Here is a 25,738-nt window from a genome sequence, read left to right as displayed (position 1 = left end):
TCCCCCTTTTGACGCAGCTTGGTAAAAGAGACCCTTTGTGAGTGGGCACCTTCTTTTAGATGGTACGATAAGCCCTGCCCATATCCCACCCATGCCCCACTCACGTGTAGGCCCCCTCGCATTTCCACATAATAGAACTTGTGTAAACTCTTATAGAATAAAGCTTATGCTGCTTATGCACATACATACTGCTTTTTTCTATAGTTATGCATGCAAAGGGGTGCATAACCATGAGTGCCTAGTTATAGAATTGCCCTTTATATCTTGAAGCAAAGCTTTCCAAACTTCTCCTAGTTATCATACAACCCTAAAATATTTCTGAGATATGTATATGCATATGCATATAGGGCTAGGTTCCATAAATAGCATCTAAAAAATCGGCTCTGAAAAAAATGATTAAGCAGTATTCTATAAGCCATGCCTAAAGTTCAGCAAGGTTTATAGAATTAACACTTAAGAGGAGAGGTCATGCGTAAATTTAGGCACCGCCATTGGCACCAACGAAAACATGGTGCAAATACCTTCTCCTAAATTTATGGGCGGAGCACTATTATTCTATAATTATGCAAGTAACTCAAAACCACGCCTTTGATCTACACTGAAACGCCCATGGCCCTCCTATTTCTGTACCCCCTTTTTCGAGCCGCATGTAAATTTTAGGAGTGGATCCCATGCCTAACTTTATACATATAAATCCAATTAAATCTAATTAGTGCCAAAAATTGTCACCAATTGGCTCAATACTCTATTAAATTGTGCGCAAATTGGGGTAATGCCTAAATTTGCACATGCAATTTTTGGTGACTTTTATAGAATCAGGGGGATAATGGGTCTGCATGGAAATTTAACTTATGCAGAGTCAGCATTTAAACAAGGTAACAGAGCACTAAGGTAACCTCAGACCACATAAAGGTCAGTCCTCTCTTTATATGGTGCCCCATTGCCGGTAAAGTACTAAATATCGCACTTTGGGGCCATTTTACTAAGCTGCTGTAAAAAGGGCCCTGCACTAGCTGTTTGTGGTAAGATTGCTCATTCATGTAGCCATGCGAGGGGGGAAGTGCTTACCACTGGTAAGGGCTCCCGCAGTAGCCAGGTAGCGCGCAGTGCTGCCTGATTACCACTGCATAACACCCTGTGGAAATATTTTTGAATATTTATGCTAGCGATGGAAATGCTGTGCAGTGGGGGTGGAACTACTGCCGGTGCCCGCGTTGGGCTGAAGGTAGCTCCAGATTGGCGCGTGGTAAGCCTGTGGTGGGCTTACCGCCACTTAGTAAAAGGGTCCCTTAACCAGCTATGCTTTAGCCAGCTCCATGAACTCGGAAGTTTAATGCCAAAGCCCAGACATAGCCTAGCATTGAATTTCTGAGCATAACGGTGGTGGTAGTCATGAAAATGCTAAGTGCTGTTGGCTGAATATTGACTGATTTCTGTTTTAGCTCTATTTCATAGTCCGCCCAAAATTCAAAGCTATTTAACCTGCCCAATTAAGTGACTGCTTAAGAGCTGGTAATCAGCAGCATTTAACCATACAGTGCTGCTGAACATCACCATAGATCACCTCTACATTGGTGCCAGGGCAGTCCATGGGCACAGCTTAGGCAGAGAATTGGAGAAGCTGGGACTTAATCAGTTAGTGGCCATGTTCAGACTGGTTTAGTAAGCAGCTAAAGTTAGTACAGCAAAAAAAGCTGTCCTAAATTTAGCTATGGAGGCAACCAGCTGGCTGAATATTGACCGGTACCTGGTTAAACTCAAGGTAGTCCAATTTTCCCTCTCACCACCGTAGAGATGAGGCTCCATGCACTGATTAGACAACAATGTTTTATGATTTTACCTGTACACTGCCTTGGGTATTTACCCCCCAATATTCAAAACTATTTAATCGGACAGGAATGGCTCCTGGCCGGTTACATAGCAGTTAAGCGCCTAACCATGGATATTCAACAGGAGATAAACGGTTATATATATTCAGCGCCAAACCAGCTATGTTGATCGGTCAAAACAGTCCGCTTAAATCTCAGGCTTATCTTTGATCGCTAAAAAGTTAACTGGTTACCCCCTCAGATTCTGTACAGTGTTTACTATGAACTGTAATGTCACACAATAGAGGTTCCACTATTATTTGTATTCTAATTATTTCTGCTTATTGTATTATGTGGTATTGCACTGTATCATGGAAACATTGAAAACTATATAGAAAATGCTATCATTAATAGAACAGAGTGCCATAGCAGAAACATTTGCATCAATGACCCCCTATCAGATTCTTACATGCCTACAAATTCTACTGTATAAGGAGAAATTAGGCCTTACCTGCTAATTTGCTTTCCTTTAGTCCCTCTGGACCGGCCCAGAATGTGACTGATGGGTTGTGCATGCCTTCCAGCAGGTGGAGACTGAGAAAAAGCTGTGACTCTAGAGAGAGCCAATAAGAGCCCTTGGCAGTCAGAGAAAGATCCAGTAACCAAGTACCAAAGCAGAAAGAAGCCAAAGAACCACTTGTGCATCTGAAAGCCTGAGCAACCACCGGCACCTTGCCAACACTGGGTACATGCCACAGAAAAAAAAGTGTCCCCATAACCATAGAAATATGGCTTGAACTGAGAGACTTGAAATTCCCTCTAATCCTGTTATTCATTGTGTGTGTGTGTGATATATATATATATTTTTTTAGAAGAAACCATAAACAAGCAACACAGCTCCCAAGAAATAACCACAATCTATCACTGAATAAAACTGAATATCTGAATATGTCAGGAGAGGGATTTGGGCCGGTCCGGAGGGACTAAAGGAAAGCAAATTTGCAAGTAAGGCCTAATTTCTCCTTCCTTAGCGTCCCTCCGGACCAGCCCAGAATGTGACTGATGGGAAGTAACAAAGCAGTAAGATCATGGGAGGGACCCTAGCAGCCCCGCCGTCAAAACCTGCGCAACAAAACGAGCTTGCTGACGTCTGAATACATCCAAACGATAATGCTTCGAAAAGGAATGCAAAGAGGACCAAGTTGCCGCCCTACAAATGTCCTCAGGAGGCATGAGACACTGCTCTGCCCACAAAGTCACTTCTCCTCTGGTAGAATGTGCCTTAACGCCCTCCGGAATGGATTTTCCAGAAAGAAGGTAAGCTGAAGCAATCAATTCATTAAGCCATCGGGTAACAGTGGGCTTAGAAGTCATAAGGCCCATGCGCGAACCGCCCAGCAAAATAAACAACTGATCAGAACAATGCAAACCGTCGGTAGACCATGTAATGCTTGAGAACCCTCTTGACATCCAAACATTTCAGGTGACGCTGCTCCTCCATTCCAGAGGAAGAACCTAGTGCAGGCAATACCACCGGCTGAGAAGGATGAAAACGAGACAACACCTTAGGCAGAAATCAGGGGACCAGATGCAGGACCACCCAATCCGAGCTGAACTCCAAGAACGGTGATCTACAAGAAAGAGCTTGTAATTCCGAGACTCGACTGGCCGAGGCAATAGCCACTAAAAACACTGCCTTCAAAGTCAAATCCTTCAAAGTACAAGCGGACAAAGGCTCAAAGGGAGGCTTGGTGAGGACGGAGAGTACCAAATTAAGGTCCCAACAAGGAAAAATGCATCCATTTGGAGGGCGAAGCAAGTTAGCCCCCAACAAAATACGAAGGACATCCGGGTGACTAGCTAGGGACTTACCCTGGACTCGACCTCAAAAGCACGATAAGGCCGCAATCTATACTTTAAGTGAGGCCAAAAGTAGGCCCCTGTCAAATCCCCACTGCAGAAAATCTAAGATCTGTGGAATTGACGCTCGAAAGGGAGAGATATTGATCTCCTCACACCATGCCTCGAAAATCCTCCAAGTTCGAGCATAATTAAGAGAAGTAGAACGATGACGAGAGCGAAGCATAGTGACAACCACGGCCGCCGAGTATCTTCTCTTTGTCAATCTTGCCTGTTCAAGAGCCAGGCCGTAAGACAGAATCAACCCGGATCCAAATGAACCACTGGACCCTGCAATAGAAGGTCCTGTATGTGTGGAAGCCGGAAAGGAACCCCGACCAGAAGCCATTGCAGATTTGCGTACCAAGGCATGCGAGGCCAATCTGGCGCTACTAAAATCATGCGACCCCTGTGCATCTCAATTCTCTGAAGAAGCCGGCCTATCTGAGGCCACGGAGGAAAGGCATACAGAAGCCCGGTCAGCCAAGGCTGAATTAAAGCGTCCATGCCCTGCGCTTTGAGATCCCTGTGACGACTGAAGAACAGGGGAAGTTTTGCATTGAGAGCGGACGCGAACAGATCCATCTTGGGGAGATCCCAGCATCGCACCAGTGACTAAAACGCTACGTCGCTTAGAGACCACTCCCCAGGATCTAGAGTGTGTTGACTGAGAAAATCTGCTTGAACATTCAGCAGGCCTGCCACATGAGCCGCTGACAGAGCAACCAGATGTACCTTCGACCACCTCAAAAGCAGCGATGTCTCGAGTTCCAATTGCCGACTCCTCATCCCCCTTTGCTGATTGATATAACTACTACTACTACTATTTAGCATTTCTATAGCGCTACAAGGCATACGCAGTGCTGCACAGCCACCGCCTTGCCATTGTTTGACTTAATGAGGATCGCTTTGCCTCGCAAGTCGATGGAGAAAGGCCTGCAGAGCCAGCCGGATCGCTCTGGTTTCCAACATATTGATCGAGCAAGAACTCTTTTGAGGAGACCACAGGCCCTGAGACTGGCATCCATCGTGACCACTATCCAACTGGGCTGATCCAGCGGCATTCCCTTGGTCAGATTTACATCTAGTAGCCACCAGCGGAGCTGCTCTTCACCTCTGCAGGAAGGGACAATCTGAGATTCAGCGAGCTCGTCTGTGAGGACCAATGAGATAGAAGAGACCTCTACAGAGATCTCATATGAGCCATGGAACCCAAGACTTGAAGATAATCCCTGGCCGAAGGTCTCGGGAATTTCAATAACTGGCGAATCTGAGACTGTAGCTTGATGATGCGAGCCGAAGAAAGAAAGACCCAGCCTTGCTATGTGTCGAAAAACACTCCCAGGTACTCCAACGACTGAGAGGGCTGGAGGCGACTCTTCTGGGCACTGACTACCCAACCTAGGGACTGCAAGAAGTATACTACCCGAGCAGTGGCTTGAACGCTCTCTTGGAAAGACTTCGCTCTGATCAACCAGTCGTCTAGATAAGGATGGACTAGAATGCCCTCCGTTCTCAGAGCTGCTGCTACAACGACCATGACTTTGGTAAATGTGCGTGGAGCGGTCGCGAGGCCGAAGGGAAGAGCTTGAAACTGAAAATGCTGGCCTAGGACCACAAAACGTAGGAAACGCTGATGCGCAGGATGAATGGGAATATACAAATAAACCTCCGTTAGGTTGAGAGCCATCAGATACTCCCCGGGCTGAACTGCCACAATGACAGACCACAGTGTCTCCATACGAAATGAAGGAACCCTGAGAGACCGATTCACTGCCTTGAGATCCAGAATCGGCCGGAAGGAAGCTTTTTTTTGGGAACCAGAAAATAGATGGAGTAACGACCTGTGTGGAGCTCTGACAGAGGAACTGGACAAATAGCCCGAAGATCGAGAAGCTTGCGTGGAGTGTCCCTGACAGCCATGGCCTTGAGTCGACAGTGGCAAGGGGATTCTAAAAAGGTGTCTGACAAGGGGACGAGCAAATTCTCGGTCTCAAATAACCTCTAAGACCCACTGATCAGAAGTAATCTGGACCCACCTCCAATAAAACTGCGTGAATGGGTCCTCTGAAAAACCTAGAGCGCTGAACCGGAACCACTTTGCCCGGCCTATACCGCCAAAAATCACGATCTCTACCATGGCCTGAGAAAACACCACGTCCAGACCCCCTGGGACCTTAAACTCTCCAAGGCTGCGAACCAACTTGTCTAAGTCGTCACCGAACAGAAAAGGAACCTCTAAAGGGAAATTTACTAAGCTTGGACTTAGAGCCCGCATCTGCCGACCAACCACGGAGCCAGAGAGAACGATGGGCCGTCACACATAAAGCCATAGATTTAGAGGAGGTATGAAGCAAATTGTAAAGAGCATCCAATAAAAAGGCGGAACCCCATCTCCAGTTTCGCAACCTCGGAACCTATTGCCGAGAGGTCATCTGAGGCACGATCCAAGACCCTCTCAGACCAACGAAAACAAGCTCTAGCCACCAAAGAAGCACAGATAGCAGCCTGCATTGCCACAGCGGAGCCATCAAAGCAATTCTTCAGCAGAGATTCTATACGGCGATCATGGACATCCTTCAAGGCCGAACCACCATCCACAGGAACTGTATTTCGCTTGGTGACTGCAGAGACAACCGCATCCACAGCAGGAGGGCGCAAAAGATCCTTGTCGGAATCCGGAACGGGATAAGGCCAGACCATAGATGTAGCAGGACGAAAAGCAGAATCAGGCACCTCCCACCGTGCCTGAAAAATGTCTCTAATATCCTGATGAAAGGGGAAGGACTTACCTGGTTTGCGAATACCCTTCACCAGCACATCAACTTTCCTAGGCTCCGCTACTGAAGAATCCTGCTTTTCAAAACGTAAAGTAGAAGAAACGAGAGAAATAAGTTCCTGAAGGTCATCTTTATGAAATATTCTTACAACAGAAGGGTCCTCCCCAGCTGGGAGACCCTCCGCAGCCTCATCAGAATGCAGTAAATCCTCAGCTGACTTTCAGGAAGCCATTCTGGTTCCTCAAGAGAAGGCATTTCCTGATCAAAATCAGTAATAAAGTGCTCCTCTGCATCCCAGGACTGCCTGCGCCTTTTTTCAGGAGCCAGCTGACTTTCCTGAGGCATCTTCTCAGGAGCTTCCAGCGGACCAGCCTTATGCATTAAAAACGCCTCATACATTTTGACAACAAATTCTGGAGGAAAACCTGCATCATAAGCGGGAGAAAACAGAGCTGGACCCGAAACTGGCACCGCTACCAGCATCGCAAGCGGGGACACAGCAAGCGAGGAGGGAGACAAGATGGCGGTTCCCACCGAAATCGGAGCTGAGCCTACCGCTGCAGAAACGGCCGAAATGGACCTCCCCCCCGCCGCCGCTGAGGACGAAGACAACGTCCCTGTCCCATCCCCCGAAGAAGCTTCCACAGCAGTTCAGAATTTACAGGCACCGCTCAAACCAACACCCCGCTGCTGACAGACTAAACAGCGGCCATGTTTAAAGGGGTACACACAATCCAGCACAGCAGAGGCAAACCGCAGGGAAAATCAAAACGGGAGCTGTAATGCCTGATACAACAAAGCTCTGACCTTAGGATTTTTTTTCCCTTTCATTTGTGGCTGCCTCTCCCTGCCTCTAAGACTCTTCCCCTGAAGAGCCTGAGGAAGCTGCTATGTTCAGAATAGACTGAACACAATAATATTAACAGAGCTATAATTTTTTTTAAACAAAGCTCAGAAACAATATCAGGGAGGACAAGGGGGGAGGGACCTGGCCACCCGAGTTTAGCATCCCTGAGGCACTAAAAGGCCCCCACGGACCTTTGCCTCCACATAACAGGCTTTCTGCTTGTCAGAAATAAAAGGGTGCACAGAGAATAAACCCAATAAGAGAAAATACATGAAAAATAGAGAAGTACAAGAATGAGACTGAAGGGCTCACCACCTTCCACCTGCTGGGGACTGAGATTACTGGATCTTTCTCTGACTGGCAAAGGCTGGAAGGCGTGCAAAAACCCATCAGTCATATTCTTGGCCAGTCCGGAGGGACGCTAAGGAAAAGTACCATTATTAAAAAATTAATAATGGTACTTTATACAGTAGAATTTGCAAGAAGACCTTCACACTGAACTTTGTTGACTTGCCATTTTTAGCACTAGCGTTAAATGGTTACATCTGCAAACAGTGAAAGACATGCACGAATCAAGCACATAGCGATGTTCACTCAATAGCTTTAAAAATTTAGTGCAGATTCCTACATTTATTTGAAAAATAAGGGGCCCTTTTACTAAGCCGCAGTAGGCTCTACGCGTGTGCAGCATGCACCCAAATGAGACTACTACCAGGCCAGCGCGCCCTCCTGGCAGTAATTTCAGATTTGGTATGCACCCATAATGCGTGCCGATTACCAGTTCGTGGTAATCGGCACTTGGCGCAAGCCGACCGGTCACCATGCGTGTAGCGCATGAGCCTTTACCGCTAGATCAATGGGTAGTGTTAAGGGCTCAGGCCAGTTTTGGGCGGACGCTGGTTTCATTTTTACTGAAGGTCCTTTTCCCCTCCCATAAAAAAAGACCTTTTTTATAGATACGGGAAAAACTGGCCTGATGCGTGTCCAATACACACGCCTACACTACCGCAGGCCACTTTTTACCGCTGCTTAGTAAAAGCGCCTCTAAATGAACAAAACACAGTCCCCTGGATTCTATATAGTGTGACTTAAGTTGCACACACAAACACAGTCATATTCTGTATTTGCGTGCGCGCTTAGTTAACAAGCCAAACAGCACTGATAATTGCCAGTTAACAAGCAATTGACACTAATTGGCAGTAATTAGAGTTTACGTGCACAATTGACTAAGCATATTCTATAATGTGATGTGCATAAATTCTAAGTCGCATTGTTGAAAAGGGGGTCTGGCCATGGGCGTAGAATGGGCGGGGCATGGACGTTTATAAAATCTATGCGCGCTGTTATAGAATACACCCAGTTTGCGTGTAATTTAGGAGTGGAGGAGTGGCCTAGTGGTTAGGGTGGTGGACTTTGGTCCTGGGGAACTGAGGACCTGAGTTTGATTCCCACTTCAGGCACAGGCAGCTCCTTGTGACTCTGGGCAAGTCACTTAACCCTCCCCTCATGCAAGCCACACTGAGCCTGCCATGAGTGGGAAAAGCACAGGATAAAAATGTAACAAAAATTTTAAAAAAAATAAACAAATCAGCATTTACACCAAGTAAAATGTGGTGTAAATGGCCGTGATTAAATTTATTCATGTCGATGGGCGCTCGGTGTATTCTATAAACCAAACATAAATTTAGATTAATTCTATACAGTACGTCTAAATTAAGGTGTACTTTACAGAATACCCATAGGCTTTTTTTCAGTTCGAATTTTATACGTGATATATAGAATCTAGCCCTATGGGACCTTATTACTAAGTTGCGGTAAGCACTAATGTATGCTAGTGTACGAGCAAACCACACACACACAAAAAAGTATGTTAACATTTTTCTGGAAGCGGGTGTGTCTGGGGGCAGAGAGTAGGCATTTCTGTGCTAATCAGTTAGCACATCTACATTACCATGTACTAACTGATTAGGGCATGAGCTGTGCGCTAATGGGAACATGGCTGATTAATGGCTGTGCGCTAAAGGGAACATTAGCACATGTGGATACTCGTAAAGGGTCTGACTTAAAAAATTACTTAGGGGCGTTAGGAGGAAAAAGCCTCAAGAAGCTCCCGGTAGTATTGAGCAGCGGGAGCAGGACTGCTTCATCATCGGCTCAAAAAACCTCATGTTATCTCTATATCACCCCTTAGCGTACGGCCAGAAAGTTTTTGATGTTTGTGCTTACTGCCAATCATACAAAAGTAGTAAATCCAGCTTTTACTTAGATTTATATGGTGCTTTAAGTCATACCCTGTACAAGTATCCCTTTTGTATATATTTTGTTAGATTGACTATTTGTAGGGATCTCTCTATTGTGTTTTGATTTAGTTCATATTCTAATTTTGAACATTAGCACACAGCCATTCAGAACATGGAAAAATCGCCCATTTTCCGGCAGCCGTAAAAAGTGGCATTAACGCACGGGAACGACCTGCGTATGGGTGCACTAAGGCCACTTTGTACGGCAGCTTTGTAAAGAAGACCCCTATACCAGCTCCATACGTGCTTAAATAGATGAAAACAGAGGAAATAGGAATCCGAGAGACAAAAAAATAAATAAATAAAATGATAAAGGAAATTAACAGAAAGGGCTTTAAGGGGCTCTTTTACTAAGCTGTGGTATAAGGCGCCCTGCGCTAGCGGTGGTAGCCATTTTTGCCGCCCGCCAGGGATCCTTTTACCTCAGTGGCTGAAAATAGCCAAAATGAAATACCCATTCAGGTGGAACTAAGGGTTCTTGCACCAACCCAGCAATAACAGCCCCAGCACTGGAAATAGTGCATGCTTGGGGTGAAACTACCCCAGGCTCCCGTGACAGACTGGCGGTAGCTCCGGGTTGCCGCATAGCAAGCCCATTGCTGTAAAGCAACTCTTTAGGTAAAAGAGCCCCTAAGGTAAAAGGTGCAATGAAAGATATGGGGGGGGGGGGGGGAACCTACATAGAATTGGATGCACTCAAACACAGTGTAATCTTTCCAGAGATGCTGACATGGCTTTGGTTAACAAAACCATGTCTAAATCATCTGCATATGGTAACTCAAATCAAACAGTAATCTGATCAAATGGAGCTATTCTAAAATCATGATCACATGCAATGTAGTGACGTGCAGACCAAAGAACACTTGCAGATTTGCTAACGTCCTGGTGTGCATGCAAAAAGGAGAATTTTCATGCAACAGTGGGAATCACCAATTGTGCAGCGATTTGAAAAAGAAAAAATAAACATTAGGGATGTGCACAGGGGAAAACATTGTGGTTCGTTTTTGGATTTTTGGCCTGTTTTCCAAATTTTTGGGTGTTTTCTTTCAGTTTGTTTCACACATTTGTTTCAATAAAATATTAACACACTTTAGAATTTCTTTAAGGTGCAAATCACCTTTATACACTAATAGGTTAACATATGTTTAATATTGCACAGATTACAATTTTAAGGTGACCTAGAGGGGAATAATCGAATGGCGCCAGCGAAATACATGGCCGGCGATGTATTCTGGCGGTGCCGCAAACAGCTGGCCAGACCTGTATTTTCAAAAAAGATGGCTGGCCATCTTTTGTTTCGATAATACGGTTCCGGCCAGCCAAATGCCTTGGATTTGGCCGGGGTTTGAGATGGGCGGCTTCGTTTTTTAGCAATAATGGAAAGTTATGTCGGCCATCTCAAACCCCGGCCAAATCCAAGGCATTTGGCCTTGGGAGGAGCCAGCATTTTTAGTGCATTGGCCCCCCTGACATGCCAGGACACCAACCAGGCTCCCTAGGGGTCACTGCGGTGGACTTCAGAAAAGCTCCCACGTGCATAGCTCCCTTACTTTGGGAGCTGAGCCCCCCAACCCCCCCCCCCCCCAAACCCACTACCCACAAATGTACTGCACCCACTAAAACTGCTCAAGAGACCTGAATACAGCCTCTAGGACTTATTGCTGCTGTATAACTTTGGCACACCAGTTGACACCTGAAGACTAATCTCTTTGAAAAAGTCCTTTACTTGAATAAGCACGTTTACTCACAGTTAACTGCAGATCAGAGGTTGTGCCCCACTGGCAAAGAGTCCCCTGGTACTAAGATGAGCAGTAGGTCAGAGCTGGCACAATGGTGTACAATGCCCTCTTTCAGCACCATTCAAGGTAAGAACTACGTTCTCTAACGTGGCTAACACAGGAAAGGGAACTAAAACTGGCTTACAAAAATGGCCACTACCACATGGACTACAACAGGAAACAAAACAGGGCACACTCTGACCCAGTAAGCAGGGGGAAAGCACCAGGGAAGTAGAGCCTACCAACTACCAATACCTACACCCACCACAATGCATTGCTGATGTGACTCTGCAGTGCAAATAACAGAAAAGGTGTCACACTCACCCCAGAGCCACATCACAAGCAGGAAAAGGCTGTCGGAGGACAGAACACATTCTGCTGTCATGGAGGTGGGTACGGCATTTGAGGCTGGCATACAGGCTGGAAAAAAAGTGTTTAAAGTGGGGTTTTTTTGGTGGGAGGGGGTTAGTGACCACTGGGGGAGTACGGGGAGGTCATCTCTGCTTCCTTCCGGTGGTCATGTGGTCAGTTTGGGCACCTTTTTGAGGCTCGGTCGTGAAAATAAAAGGACCAAGTAAACCCGGCGAAATACTGCTTAACGCCGTATTTTTTTTCCATTATCGGCGAAAGCTGGCTATCTGGTAGCCACGCCCATACCCGCCCATGTCCCGCCTTCGCTTCGCCGCCGACACACCCCTTTGAACTTTCGCCGGTGAGGCGACGGGAAAGCGGTGATGCTGTCAAAAAAAGCAGCTTTCAATTATACCGATTTTGCCGCTTTTCCCAGATCGCCGGCCATCTCCCGATTTGTGTCAGGAAATGGCCGGCGATCACTTTCGATTATGAGCTGGCTAATGAACCGAAAAACACACTAACAAATGCACATCCCTAAAAAAACAAACAAACACCTATCTGTAATAAGAAAACAGAAAGACTGATATAAAGCAATGAACAGCAGAATTCAATATTTTCATATCAATTTTCTTTTCCACACCTACTGCTTATTCTAGATCAGGCTAAGCTTACCTACTACTTATTCTAAACTGATATAAAGTAATGAACCGCAGAATTCAATTTTTTCATATCAATTTTCTTTTTCACACCTACTGCTTATTCTAGATCTAGAGCACACTAAGCTTACCAATTACATTGTGTTGTCCAAGCACCTCATGATAAATTTACAGTATGTTGCTAATACATACCAGTGGAGAAAACTACATTCTTGGAGAGGAGCCTGTAGTCCACAATAGAGAACTGTGGAAGTTCAATTCTGTCTACTCCAGTCACAGCATTATCTCCCCCACGCCAGTAGAACTCAATGTCATCCGTAGTATAGCCATCTAGAAACAGAAAGCCAAAGTGTCAGGACATTCTGAGACACTGAGGAGTCTTTTTACTAAGCTGCGCCGAAAAATGGGCTGTGCTAGTGTAGGCACGTGTTTTGGGCAAGAACAAATCCATTTTTTAGCGCGCTTGTAAATTAGGCCTTTTAAAACCTTTTGCCGAAAACGGACATGCGGCAAAATTTTAGAACTGAGACCTTACTGCCAGCCATCGACTTAGCGGTATGGTCTCTCGCATTAACCATGCGGTAATCGCCTACGTGCGTCGAGTCAGAGTTACTGCCCTATTTTCTGGTGCGCATAAAAAAAATTAAATTACTGCATGGGCCACGTGGTAGCCTGGTGGTAACTCCGAATTGGCTAAAGTTGGATGTGCGAAGGCACTTACGAGTAAAAAGGTCCCTGAGAGAGTGGAAGAGAAATAACTTTATATTAGATTTATAGTTAGATTCAGAATATGTAGCACAAGCAAATTTCATAAATTAGATATTGCTATAACTGCTAGAAAAAAGTGTTTTAATAGATCACATTAAATATTATAATGATGCATGTTTAAGTCATTTAGAGATATAACAGTAGATATTAAAATGTATTGCAACTAATACAGATGAAAGGATAATTTCATATTCAAATTGAACAAAAGAGGAAAAAAGGCAAAATCTATAAAAGGAACCTAAATTTAGACATCAACCCCCCAGATTCTATATATTGCACTGAGATTTCCATGCAGCAATCAAAGCATATTCCATAACAATGCGCATAACTTAATTAGTTAACAAGCTAATCAGTGCTGTTAACTGGATGTCAACAAGCAATTAGCACCAATCGGCATTGAGATTTACGTGCACAACTCACTGATCCCCAAATTCTATATATGGAGCCTCCCCAACACCCGCCCACCCCTAGGACAACTCTTCATTTATAGTCAATTATTGTAATTAGGGTAACAAGGAGTGCTCTTACAGAGTTTTAAATACATTTCATTACCAACAAAGAAGGAAATACTAAATAAATCACACAATATTCAATATATAAACTAAAATACATTTTTATATTAGACTAATATTCTTAATACTGTAGCAAGATTTAAATTATTGAAAAACTCAAAAACACTAGGATGGAGTCAGCAGTCCAGCAGCGAGAGGGGTGCTATCCAGTCTTTTGCATTGAGTGTCACATGTATGATTATCTCCCAGTTGGTGAGATGTCATATGTGTGTGCCTGATGCAAAGAGCTCCTAGCTCTCAGAGAACATGTCCGTTCTCTTGAGGCTAGAGTAGCAGACTTGGTGGAGCTGAGGGAGACAGAGAGGTACACAGAGGAGACCTACAAGGATGTTGTAGAGAAGTCCCACCTCCAGTCTGGTAGCCCCTGTACTACCTTTGACGAGGAAGATCTCCTAGAAGGAGAGCATCACCCTGGTGAAGTAGGAAGTACTCCTGTAGCCATGACCTGCCCACCAGGGGATGTACTATCCTCTCGCACCGAGGATATGTCTCCAAGTGCTGCCCAGGAGGGAAAGGTTAGGACATCTGTTGTAGTTGGTGATTCGATCATTAGGCATATAGATAGGTGGGTGACTGGTGGACATGAGGATTGCCTGGTGACTTGTCTGCCTGGTACAAAGGTGGCGGACCTCACGCGTCACCTAGATAGGATTTTAGATAGTGCTGGGGAGGAGCCAGCTCTCTTGGTACATATGGGTACCAATGACATAAGAAAATGTGGGAGAGATATTCTGGAAGCCAAATTTAGGCTCTGAGGTAAAATGTTAATCTCCAGAACCTCTAAGGTAGCATTTTCTGAAATGCTACCCATTCCACACGGTGGGCCCAAGAGACAGGCAGAGCTCCGGAGTCTCAATGCGTGCATGAGACGATGGTGCAGGGAAGAAGGTTTTAGATTTTTTAGGAACTGGGCAACATTCTGGGGAAGGAGGAGTCTATTCCGAAAGGATGGGCTCCACCTTAACCAGGGTGGGACCAGGCTGCTGGCATCAGCATTTAAAAAGGAGATAGAGCAGCTTTTAAACTAGAAACGGAGGGAAGGCCGACAGTCGCTCAAAAGCGCATGGTTCGGAATAAGGTATCTTTCAAAGATATCACCAAAACAGGGAAAATAGGGTATCCTGGATAGTGAGGTGGCAAAAGAGACCGCAGTAGATCAGGAGTCCTTAAATAAAAATAAAAATCAGACAAAAGATTGCAAATTAATACTGTTAAATACTGAGCATGATGTAAATAGGAACAACAAAAAGTTTGAAATGTCAATATGCGAACTTCGAGGGACTTTGAAAAAAAAGATTGCGTTGAAGGCATTTTCGCCTAAGTGTATTCTATAAGCGGTGCCTAGATTTAGGCATGGTCTAGCAGTTATGATTCCTGGTTTTCACCCAGGCGGCCCGGGCTCAACTCTCTGGGTATGGGAAAGATTTATCTTCATAGCACTGCGTACGTCTTGTAGCGCTATAAAAATGATAAGTAGTAGTAGTAATATATAGAACGCGCTTAGTTGATATCCCAGCACCTAGAACTACACGCATCCATTTACACCAAGGGAAACGTGGCATAAATACTGGTGTGTAGATTTAGGTGCAGAAGCCATATTCTGTAACAGTGCGTGTAAATTTTGGAATGCCCAGGAAATGTCCATTTTCCCGCCCATAACCACACCCCTTTTTGGCTCTAAACATTAGAATTTAGGCGCTCTGCATTACAGAATATGCTTAGTGAGTTATGAGCATAAATTCCAATTATTTCCAATTAGTGCTCATTGTTGCTTGTTAAGTGCTGTTAAAAACAATGATTAGCTTTCAACACGGAACACTAGACGCAATGTATAGAATCCTGGGGTTAGTGCATAAGTGCTTGGCACGCCTCTGCCCCACCATTCACCTCCTATGTCCATTCCCCTCTCGCAGTCATCCGCTATAGAATTTAGGCACTTACATTATAGAATAGCGTCTAAATGCAGTTAAGGGTGTAACCATAGATTAGTGCCAATTAACTCAAGTAATTGTTGATTATTGGCTGTTGGAGTGGAGGAGTAGACTGGAGGAGTGCAGTGGCCTAAGAACCTGGGAAACTGGGTTCAATTCCCACTGTAGCTCCTTATGACTCTGGGCAAGCCACTTAACCCTCCATTGCCCCAGATACAAAAATAACTACCTAAATATAGTATGTAAACTACTTTGATAGTGACTACAGAAAAGGCGGTATATAAAATCTCATCCCCTTTCCCTTAGTGACAATTTGCACCTAATTAAGCACTTAACTTACAGATGTAACTGCTACTATTCTACAACATATGTATGCAAATGCACACCCAAGTTGCCTAAATTTGCAAACAAAATTACATTTATTGGAATTATTCCCCACAATCCTCTGAGTTCAAACTCAGTTCTTTGTGCCTTACAACTTAAGTCAGAAATACAAATAAAATTATGTATAAATTATAGTTATGTGTCAAGATATACTCTGGTCTATTTTCTCACTCTGGCATCTTTCTTCACATTTCTTGCATTGGAATTTATAAAACAAATTAGTGGAAATAAGAAATTATTTTATCTGTTTCTATGTAAAGGCTTGATGCACTTCTTTACAGCATATAAGTATCGACTGGTTTGCAATAAAAATAAACATTTAAAATCACATGCTGATCTTACTAAACTACTCGGGGCTAACTCCCATGGTCGGCGATGAGCCTGGATATTCAATGCCGGGCCATTTCCAGTGACCGGCATTGAATATCCGTTTTATTTTTGGCCAGTTTAAAGGTAACTGGCTTCGTTGAAATTCAGACTTAGCTGGTTATCTTTAAACCGGCCAAAGATATACCACGTTTTCATGCGACCAAAATATGGCCGCTAAACCGGCTTTAAAAATAGGCAGATAGCCAGTTATGTCGGGCGATGTAACCGGCTATCTGCTAACCGAAGATATTCAGCAGGGGATAGATGGTTATCCCACACTGAATATCGGTGGACAAAGCCAGTTAAGCGCTATTTAACCAGTTAGCAGCTGTTCTGGTTGAATATCGGGGGGACTCATCTCCAGCTAAACACCTTTTCTTCATCTGCTCTGTCCGCCCTCTTTCTATAACCTACCTTGCATTGCTGCAAAAAATGTTTTTTTTTTTTTTTAAAGAATCAATTGTACTTGCTTACAGGATTTCAAGTGGCATCTCCTCTCTCATGATCACACTGTCTATGACATCTGAATACGAAATGTGTGGTCTAAAGCTTATATACTACATAATTTCTGTTCTCTTAACAATGGGCATCTTTTATTAAGGTGCGCTCACGTTTTTAGCATGCGCTAAAAGTTAGAGACGCCTGTAGGAATGCAATGGTGTTTCTAACGTTTAGCGCACCCACAATTTCAGCGTGCGCCAAAAACGTGAGCGCGCCCTAGTAAAAAAAAACCCTCGATGTGCCTATGATGACTTCTGTTTCTCCAGACCTAAATAATGAAACTGAAACTTTCATACTGAATATTGGTGCCCCCAGTATTTACTTATAGGTTTTTAGTCTATTCCTTAAACTAACCTTTAAAATCTCTCCTGACGGTTACCATAGCTACTTTCTTGTCCCCTTGTCTTACATATTTCACAAGGCACAGTGTTCCTTCTGTTTTGCCGTCAGAATTGGCAAATTGTTCACTAAATATGAGAAAGAAAAAAAAGATAAATGACAAAAGCAAAATATAAATGCTGCAGGTATGCGGGGATTAGATATGCACACTCTTAGCTCTGGCATGAAGACTGACTTGTACAGTAATTGATGAAAATAGTTTAAAAATGTACCAGAACACTTTGTGCCACTGCTACTGGAAAACTGACTATGAAGAATGATGTTTTCCAAAAGTACAAAGTAAAGGGGCTAACAGGGAGAATTTGACAGTACATGGCAGATAATTGAAACCTTTATGCAGGTATCATTATTCATTAATAAAAACTAGCATTCGCTCTTTTTAATCTTATCCCCACAAAAAGGACTAGATTCTATATATCAAGCCTAAAAATTCAGCACTGAAATAAAATTTGTCTAAGCGCATTCTATAAAGTACACCTAAATTATGCACACATTGGGTGTATTCTATAACAACACGGATAGATTTGATTACCATGGCCACGCCCCATTTTCAACTATGCAACTTAGAATTTACATGCGGCATGTTATTGAATATGCTTAGACAGCTCTGCGTGTAAATTCTTATTAATGCCAATGAGTGTCAATAATAATCAAGTATTAGGTGCAAAATGTATTCCCCCCGCATTTTGGATTAAGCTCCATAAATGGTGCCTAAAAAATTGACCCTGAGAAAAAAGCAAGTTAGGCACCATTTATAGAACAGTGCTTTGCACCAGGAACTACGACTACTTTTAGGCATGGCTATTCACACCAATGAAACCCTGGTGTAAATCCCTGCGCCTAAATTAGGTTCTGATTCCTCAAATTATATAACAATGCTCAAATGCCTCTGATCCACCCATTACCCTCCCATATCCATGCCCCCTTTTTGGACCCATATGTAAAATTTATGCACGTATCATGTGCCTAAATTTAGACACATACTGCCCGATATTCAAACGAAAATGGCTGCTAAAACAGCAATTAAGTGGCTATCAGGCACCAAATATAGCCACATAGAGGCATATTTTCAAAGCACTTTGGGAGGCTAAGTTCCATAGGTTTCTATGGAACTTTGGGAGGCTAAGTGCTTTGAAAATATGCCTCTTAGTGACTTAAAGATACATGGTTATATCGGATGATATAACCAGCTAACTGCCGACTTATAAAGTGAGAGTGGCCAAGTTTGGTGGCCATATTTGGCAGTCACAATAGGTGGAATAACTTTGGCTGGTCTCACTTTAAGCAGCCGTGTTGAATATCAGCGTGGCCACTTAAAATTGGACCGGCCAAGGTTAAACTGGATATTCAAAGCAGGTCATCGGAATGGATGGGTTTAGCGCCGACCATGGGAGAAAGCCTGGCTATGTCCCGCATTCTGAATATCAGGGCCATCAACTTTAAAGCCAATTAGCACTAATAACTGCTTGTTAAAATTTCATTTCAGTGCTAATTGACTTGTTATTCAATTAAATTGCCCATGCAAATTGCGTGCATGCAATATAAAGCACCATTTATATAGAATTGTGGCTTAATGCACAGGGCAGACACCGCATAGGTACCATGTTACATGCTGTGCCAGATAATGTGGGCGCACCCCTGCTATTTGGTACAGCATGTAATGTAGTGCCAGCCTATATGTTTATATTTGTTTATGTTTATTAAAACTTTCTATACTGCCCTAGCTGACTGACAGATCTGGGAGGTTTACAAATCTAAAAATATAAACTTAAAAAGAGGAAAGAAATGACAATGAATCAACAGGAAAGAAACTATGCAGTCAACAAAAAGACAAAGGTCTAAGGAAAACCAACAAATTGGAGGAGGGGGGGGGGGGAGGGAGGGAGGGAATAGCTAGGAATGGAGGGTGGGACAAATTAGTAGCAAGGGGAAGGAACAGGTGATGAACCAACTGCAAGCATCTTTGATAACTAGGTATACAAATGAAAACTTCATTGAATAACCAGGTTTTTAAAGCTACTTTAAAATTTTTAAAAGAGGATTCAGAATGCATAGAGGGACAGAATTCCAATAGTGAGGGACCTTAAAGAAAAAAGGCACGGTGACGTGTGAACTCGAGCTGTGCTACTTTGGAACTGGGAAGAACAAGGCAGTGATCATTCAAAGAACAAAGAGATCTAGCCAGAGAGTAAGGTATTGTCAAAGATGTCAAATATTTAGGGGATCCATGCCTAGAAGCAGAGAAAGTAAGAGCAAGAAGTTTATATTTAATGCGTTGTTCAATAGGTAATCAATGCAGTTTTTGAAACAAATAAGAAACATGATCAAATTTGTGGGCATGACAAATGAGTTTAATAGCTGTATTCTGAATAGTTTGAAGTTTTTTAAGATTAGATTGGGAACAACCAAGATATACAATATTGCAATAATCAAGTCTGATGGTAAGGAGAGACAGAACAACAGTGTGGAACGTAGGCTGATCAAAATAGCGGCAGACGGTATGTAACTGATGAAGAAACAAAAAACAACTTTACAAAGGTTCGAAATCTGAGGAACAAAGGTCAGGTGGCCATCAAGAGTTGCACTAAGGTATTGAAAAGAGGTTACTGGTTTAATGGTAGTACCAAGAACATCAAAAGGAATGGAAGGAATGGAATGCCGCCCATAAACCAGCAAGCAACAGTTTTTTTCTTTATTTAAAACCAGCTTATGTTTATGCAAAGAGTTGAAAGTGATGCCACTGGGCTGAATGGATGCTTAAGCCCATGGCTTCTCACCCTATCTAGGAAATCTAAGTCAATCTAGTCCCTCAGCAGTAACTTTTAGCTGAAAGAGAAGCAATCTGGAAGAGTAGGTTGTTCTTTTGCATAGTGAATGGCAAATAAGGAGAAAACCGCAGAACTACACATGTTTTCTTACCAGGGTAACTCCAAGCCATGCAGAAAGCAGAAAAACATGATGTCAAGTACCACAGAGAGAAGCACTAATCACCAGGAGACCAAGCCTCTGAGTGTACTGAACTTAACAAAAGCCACTTTTCAAAAGCTTTGAGGCTGCTTTCAAGCGGAGTTGTTGGCCACCAGAAGTGATTTGGTGGCTTTAGGCTCTGAGGGGGCAATGTCCTTCTGTGGCTAAGGAATTGGCTATTGGACAGAGAACAGAGGATAGGGTTAAATGGCCATTTTTCTCAATGAAGGAGGTTGAATAGTGGAGTGCTGCAGGGATCAATATTGGGACCGGTGCTATTTAACATATTTATAAATGATCTGGAAATTGGGATGAGTGAGGTGATGAAATTTGCAGATGACAAAATAATATTCACAGTTGTCAAAACACATGTGAATTATAAAAAATTGCAGGAAGACCTTAGGAACCTGGAAGACTGTGCATCCAAATGGCAGATAAAATTTAATGTGGACAAATGCAAAGTGATGTACACTGGGAAGAATAATCCAAATTGTAGTTATCTGATGCTGGGGTCCACCTTATGAGTCAGCAATCAAAAAAGATCTAAGTTTCATTGTAGACAATATATAAGTACATAAGTATTGCCACACTGAGACAGACCAAAGGTCCATCAAGCCCAGTATCCTGTTTCCAACAGTGCCCAATCCAGGTCACAAATACCTGTCAAGATCCTAGTAAAGCACAATACATTTTATGATGCCTATCCCAGAAATAAGCAGTGGATTTTCTCGTCAATTTAATAATGGTCTATGGACTTTTCCTTTAGGAAGCCGTCCAGACCCTTTTTAAACCCCACTAAGCTAACTGCCTTTACCACATTCTTTGGCAACGAAGTCCAGAGTTTAATTACACGTTGAGTGAAGAAAAATTTTCTCTGATTCATATTCGCATGCCCCATAGTCCTAGTATTTTTGGAAAGAGTAAACAAACGATTCACGTCTACCTGTTCCACTCCACTCATTATTTTATAGATCTCTATCATATCTCCCCTCAGCCGTCTCCTCTCCAAGCTGAAAAGCCCTACATGCTTCAGCCTTTCCTCAAAGGGAAGTCGTCCCATCCCCTTTATCATTTTTGTCGCCCTTCTCTGCACCTTTTCTAATTCCACTATATCTTTTTTGAGATGCAGTGAACAGAATTGAACACAATATTCGAGGTGCGGTTGCACCATGGACCGATACAAAGGCATTATAATGTCCTCACTTTTGTTTTCCATTCCTTTCCTACTAATACCTAACATTCTATTTGCTTTCTTAGCTGCCGCAGCACACTGAGCAAAGCATTTTAACGTATCATCAACAACGACGCCGAGATCCCTTTCATTGGTCGGTGATTCCTAACGTGGAACCTTGCATTACGTAGCTATAGTTCGGGTTCCTCTTTCCCACATGCATCACTTTGCACTCGCTCACATTAAACGTCATCTGCCATTTAGACGCCCAGTCTTGTAAGGTCCTCTTGTAATTTTTAACAATCCTCTCGCAATTTAACAACTTTGAATAACTTTGTGTCGTCAGCAAATTTAATTATTCAGCACAGACCCATGAAGAACCTCACTATCTACCCATCTCCATTGAGAATACTGACCATTTAACCCTACTCTCTGTTTTCTATCCTTTAATCAGTTTTTAATCCACAATAGGACACTACCTCCTATCCCATGACTCTCCAATTTCCTCTGGTTTCTTTCATGAGGTACTTTGTCAGACGTCTTTTAAAAATCCAGATACACAACATCAACCGGCTCACCTTTATCTACATGTTTGTTCACCCCTTCAAAGAAATGTAATAGATTAGTGAGGTAAGATTTACCTTCACTAAATCTATGTTGGCTTTCCAGCTCATTTTCGAAAGTGATCGCCGGCCATCTTCCGACACAAATCGGGAGATGGCCGGCGATCTCCTGAACCCGATGAAATCTGTATTATCGAAAGCCAATTTTGACTGGGTTCAACTGCTTTCCTCCCCTTACTCCCCCGGTGGTCACCAACCCCCTCCCACCCAAAACAAAAAACAAAAAAAACTTTTTTGCCAGCCTTAAATGTCATACCCAGCTCCCTGATAGCAGTATGCAAGTCCCTGGAGCAGTTTTTAGTGGGTGCAGTGCACTTCAGAGAGGTGGACCCAGGCCCATCCCCCCCTACCTGTTACACTTGTGGTGGTAAATGTTGAACCCTCCAAAAACCCCCAAAACCCACTGTACCCACATCTAGGTTCCCCCTTCACCCCTTAGGGCTATGGTAATGGTGTAGAGTTGTGGGGAGTGGGATTTGGGGGGCTAAACAACCAAGGGAAGGGAGCTATATATTTTTTTTATTTTTAGAAGTGCCCCCTAGGGTGCCCGGTTGGTGTCCTGGCATGTCAGGGGGGGGGCAGTGCACTACAAATGCTGGCTCCTCCCACGACCAAATACCTTGCATTTCGCCGGGTTTGAGATCGCTGGCATTTTTTTCCATTATGGTCGAAAACCGATGCCGGCCATCTCAAACCCGGTGAACTCTGACATTTGGCCGGGCCCAACCGTATTAGTGAAGAAAAAGATGGCCAGCCATCTTTTTCGAAAATACGGTTGGCTCCGGCCGCTTGGGATGCTGGAGATGGCCGCCCATAGAGATGGCCGGCGCCGTTCGATTATGCCCATCTTTGTCTCATTAATCCATGTTTTTGAATATTGTCTGTAATTTTCTTCTTTATAATAGTCTTTACCATTTTGCCCGTCACCGACGTCAGGCTCACCAGTCTATAATTTCCCGTATCCCCTCTGGAACCTTTTTTAAATATCAGCATTACATGGGTTACCCTCCAATCTTCCGCTTCCACGCTCGATTTTAAAGATAATTTACATATTACTAACAACAGTTCCACCAGTTCATTTTTCAATTCTATCAGTATTCTGGGATGAATACCATCCAGTCCAGGAGATTTGCTATTCTTCAATTTGCCAAATTGCCCCATTATATTCTCTATGTTTATAGAGATTTCATTCAGTTTCTCCGACTCGGCAGCTTTGAATACCATTTCTGGCACCAGTATCACTCCCAAATCTTTCTCGGTGAAGACCGAAACAAAGAATTAATTTAATCTCTCCGTTATGGCTTTGTCTTCTCTGACCACCCCTCTTACCCACGGTCATCTAGCGGTCCACTGATTCTTTTGCCGGCTTCTGCCCAGTGTGTGGTGGCAACCAAAAAAGTAAACAGGATGCTAGGAATTATCAGGAAAGGTATGCAAAATGAGACCAAGAATATTATAGTGCTTCTCTATCGCTTCATGGTGTGACCTCACCTTGAGTACTGCGTTCAATTCTGGTTACTGTATCTCAAAAAAGATATAGTGGAATTAGAAAAGGTTCAAAGAGCAACCAACATGATAAAGGAGATGGAACTCCTCTCATATGAGGAAAGGCTAAAGAGGTTAGGCCTCTTCAGCTTGGAAAAGAGACAGGGAGGATATCATTGATGTCTACATACAATGGAGTAGAATGGGTAAAAGTGAATCGATTTTTCACTCTTTCAAAAAGGTATGAAGACCAGGGGACACTAAATGAAATTATATAGAAATACTTTTAAAATAAATAGGAGGAAATATTTTTTAACTCAAAGAATACAGAGTTACCACAGAGAATGTGGTAACAGTGGTTAGCTTACCTTTGTTTAAAAAAGGTTTGGACAAGTTCCTGGAGGAAAAGCTCATAGTCTGTTTTTGAGATGGTCATGGGCGAAACCACTGTTTGCCCTGGGAATTTTAGCATGGAATGTTGCTACTAATTGGGTTTCTGCTAAGCACTTGTGACCTGGATTGGCCACTGTTGGAAGCAGGATATTAGGCTAGATGGACCATTGGTCTGACCTGTTATGGATATTCTTATGTTCTTACAAAAGATGTCCCTTTCTCAAGGACTGCAACATCTGATCAGTTAAACTATCTTCTGACAGTTCAGACAAAGAAGACCCAGGATAAAACAGTCTGTACATTGCTCTTTGATTATCTGCACACTGCCGCAGGCTGAATATTGGGCCCTATATGCTGTACTTGTGGTCTAGAGGAGATACTGATGTCAATGGGCCTGATATGCAAAGCAACAACAACAAAAAGAAAACAAAACTCAAGCTTAAAAAGAAAAAAAAAGCTGAGTTCTAAAACGTGTGACTTATTCTCAGCCAAACTTATGAGTCCAAATTTCAGTTGAAAATTCATCTTAATTTGGGAGTTTAAAAGATATGCTTATGTATTTAGGCCTGGCATTCATTTGCCTAGATTTGTGAGCTTAATTTATGAGCCTAGTGCTGAAAGTCAGTGCAAACCTTGTAACCTTTTTGACATGTTTCAAAGTGGCTAATTAAGAGCATATATCTTTTTAATATCCATCCCAACATTTGTTTCTGCCTCTGTTCTTCACATTGTTCTTTATACCAGATTTATGTTCTCCTTTTGCAGACGTTTTAAAGGCTGATATTTTTGGAATGAAGGTATTAGAACTTTTGTCACAACTAAGTCTCCTACTTTCAAATCTCCTTTTCTGAGATTAGTTTTAATTACCTTTGAATATAAAATTGAAAGCACCACAGTTTTAAAATGGTTTTCTACTATTGCATAAGAGTACATTTTGTGAACTGAGTAGCTGTACTATTTTTGGAGTCATAAGCAGCATCATGAGAATTCAGCAAAATTCTTTTTTATATCACATGAAAATATAGAACTGAGCACTGTAACCCATAGCCCCCATGGGAATATGTTGATAGTGGCTGTTCTTTTCCCTAGATATTCTAGGGCCACCGCGTTCAAAGAATGCAAAAAGAACTGGTATCAGTTTGCCATCTCCATTCATTCAAATTTTCTTCTTCTGAATACAGCCTTTGCTAAAGCATTTCCCTAGATTATGGTGAATGCAAAAAAGATCATACGATGAACATGGCCACACAGAGCTATAAATTGTCATCCCCAAGATACTACTTATTACTTTTACACTATAAAAATGTCCAAAGCATAATAAAAATATTCAAAGAAATCTCATAGCACATACTTCATTACATGTAACTTGTGCTGAGTATTGCAGGGCTCGGGGACCATCCTGGTGGCTTTCACTGTGTGAAAGATTCCCATTCAAGTTCTGGCAGATTGCCAAGACCTGTCGTTTCTTTCTTTACAACATCCGTAAAATCCGCCCCTTTCTTTCCGAGCACTCTACCAAAATCCTAATCCACACCCTTGTCACCTCTCGTTTAGACTACTGCAATCTGCTTCTTGCTGGCCTCCCACTTAGTCACCTCTCCCCTCTCCAGTCGATTCAAAACTCTGCTGCCCGTCTCATCTTCCGCCAGGGTCGCTTTACTCATACTACCCCTCTCCTCAAGACCCTTCACTGGCTCCCTATCCGTTTTCGCATCCTGTTCAAACTTCTTCTACTAACCTATAAATGTACTCA

General features: G+C 43.1%; 1 protein-coding gene across 2 annotated transcripts in view; it reads right to left on the bottom strand.

Moving 5' to 3' along the window:
* Positions 1-25,738, bottom strand: part of GABRB2 (gamma-aminobutyric acid type A receptor beta2 subunit) — a 628,852-nt gene that overhangs the window by 52,825 nt on the left and 550,289 nt on the right. For both annotated transcript variants that reach the window (XM_030211905.1, XM_030211904.1), the window contains exon 6: positions 12,615-12,752. In XM_030211905.1, the coding sequence (XP_030067765.1) occupies positions 12,615-12,752 (138 nt within the window). The remainder of the gene's footprint in view (positions 1-12,614; positions 12,753-25,738) is intronic.

This window comes from Microcaecilia unicolor, chromosome 8 (genome assembly GCF_901765095.1).
Source record: "Microcaecilia unicolor chromosome 8, aMicUni1.1, whole genome shotgun sequence".
In the NCBI taxonomy this organism is placed as follows: Eukaryota; Metazoa; Chordata; class Amphibia; order Gymnophiona; family Siphonopidae; genus Microcaecilia; species Microcaecilia unicolor.
This window is presented reverse-complemented; position numbering and strand designations above follow the sequence as displayed.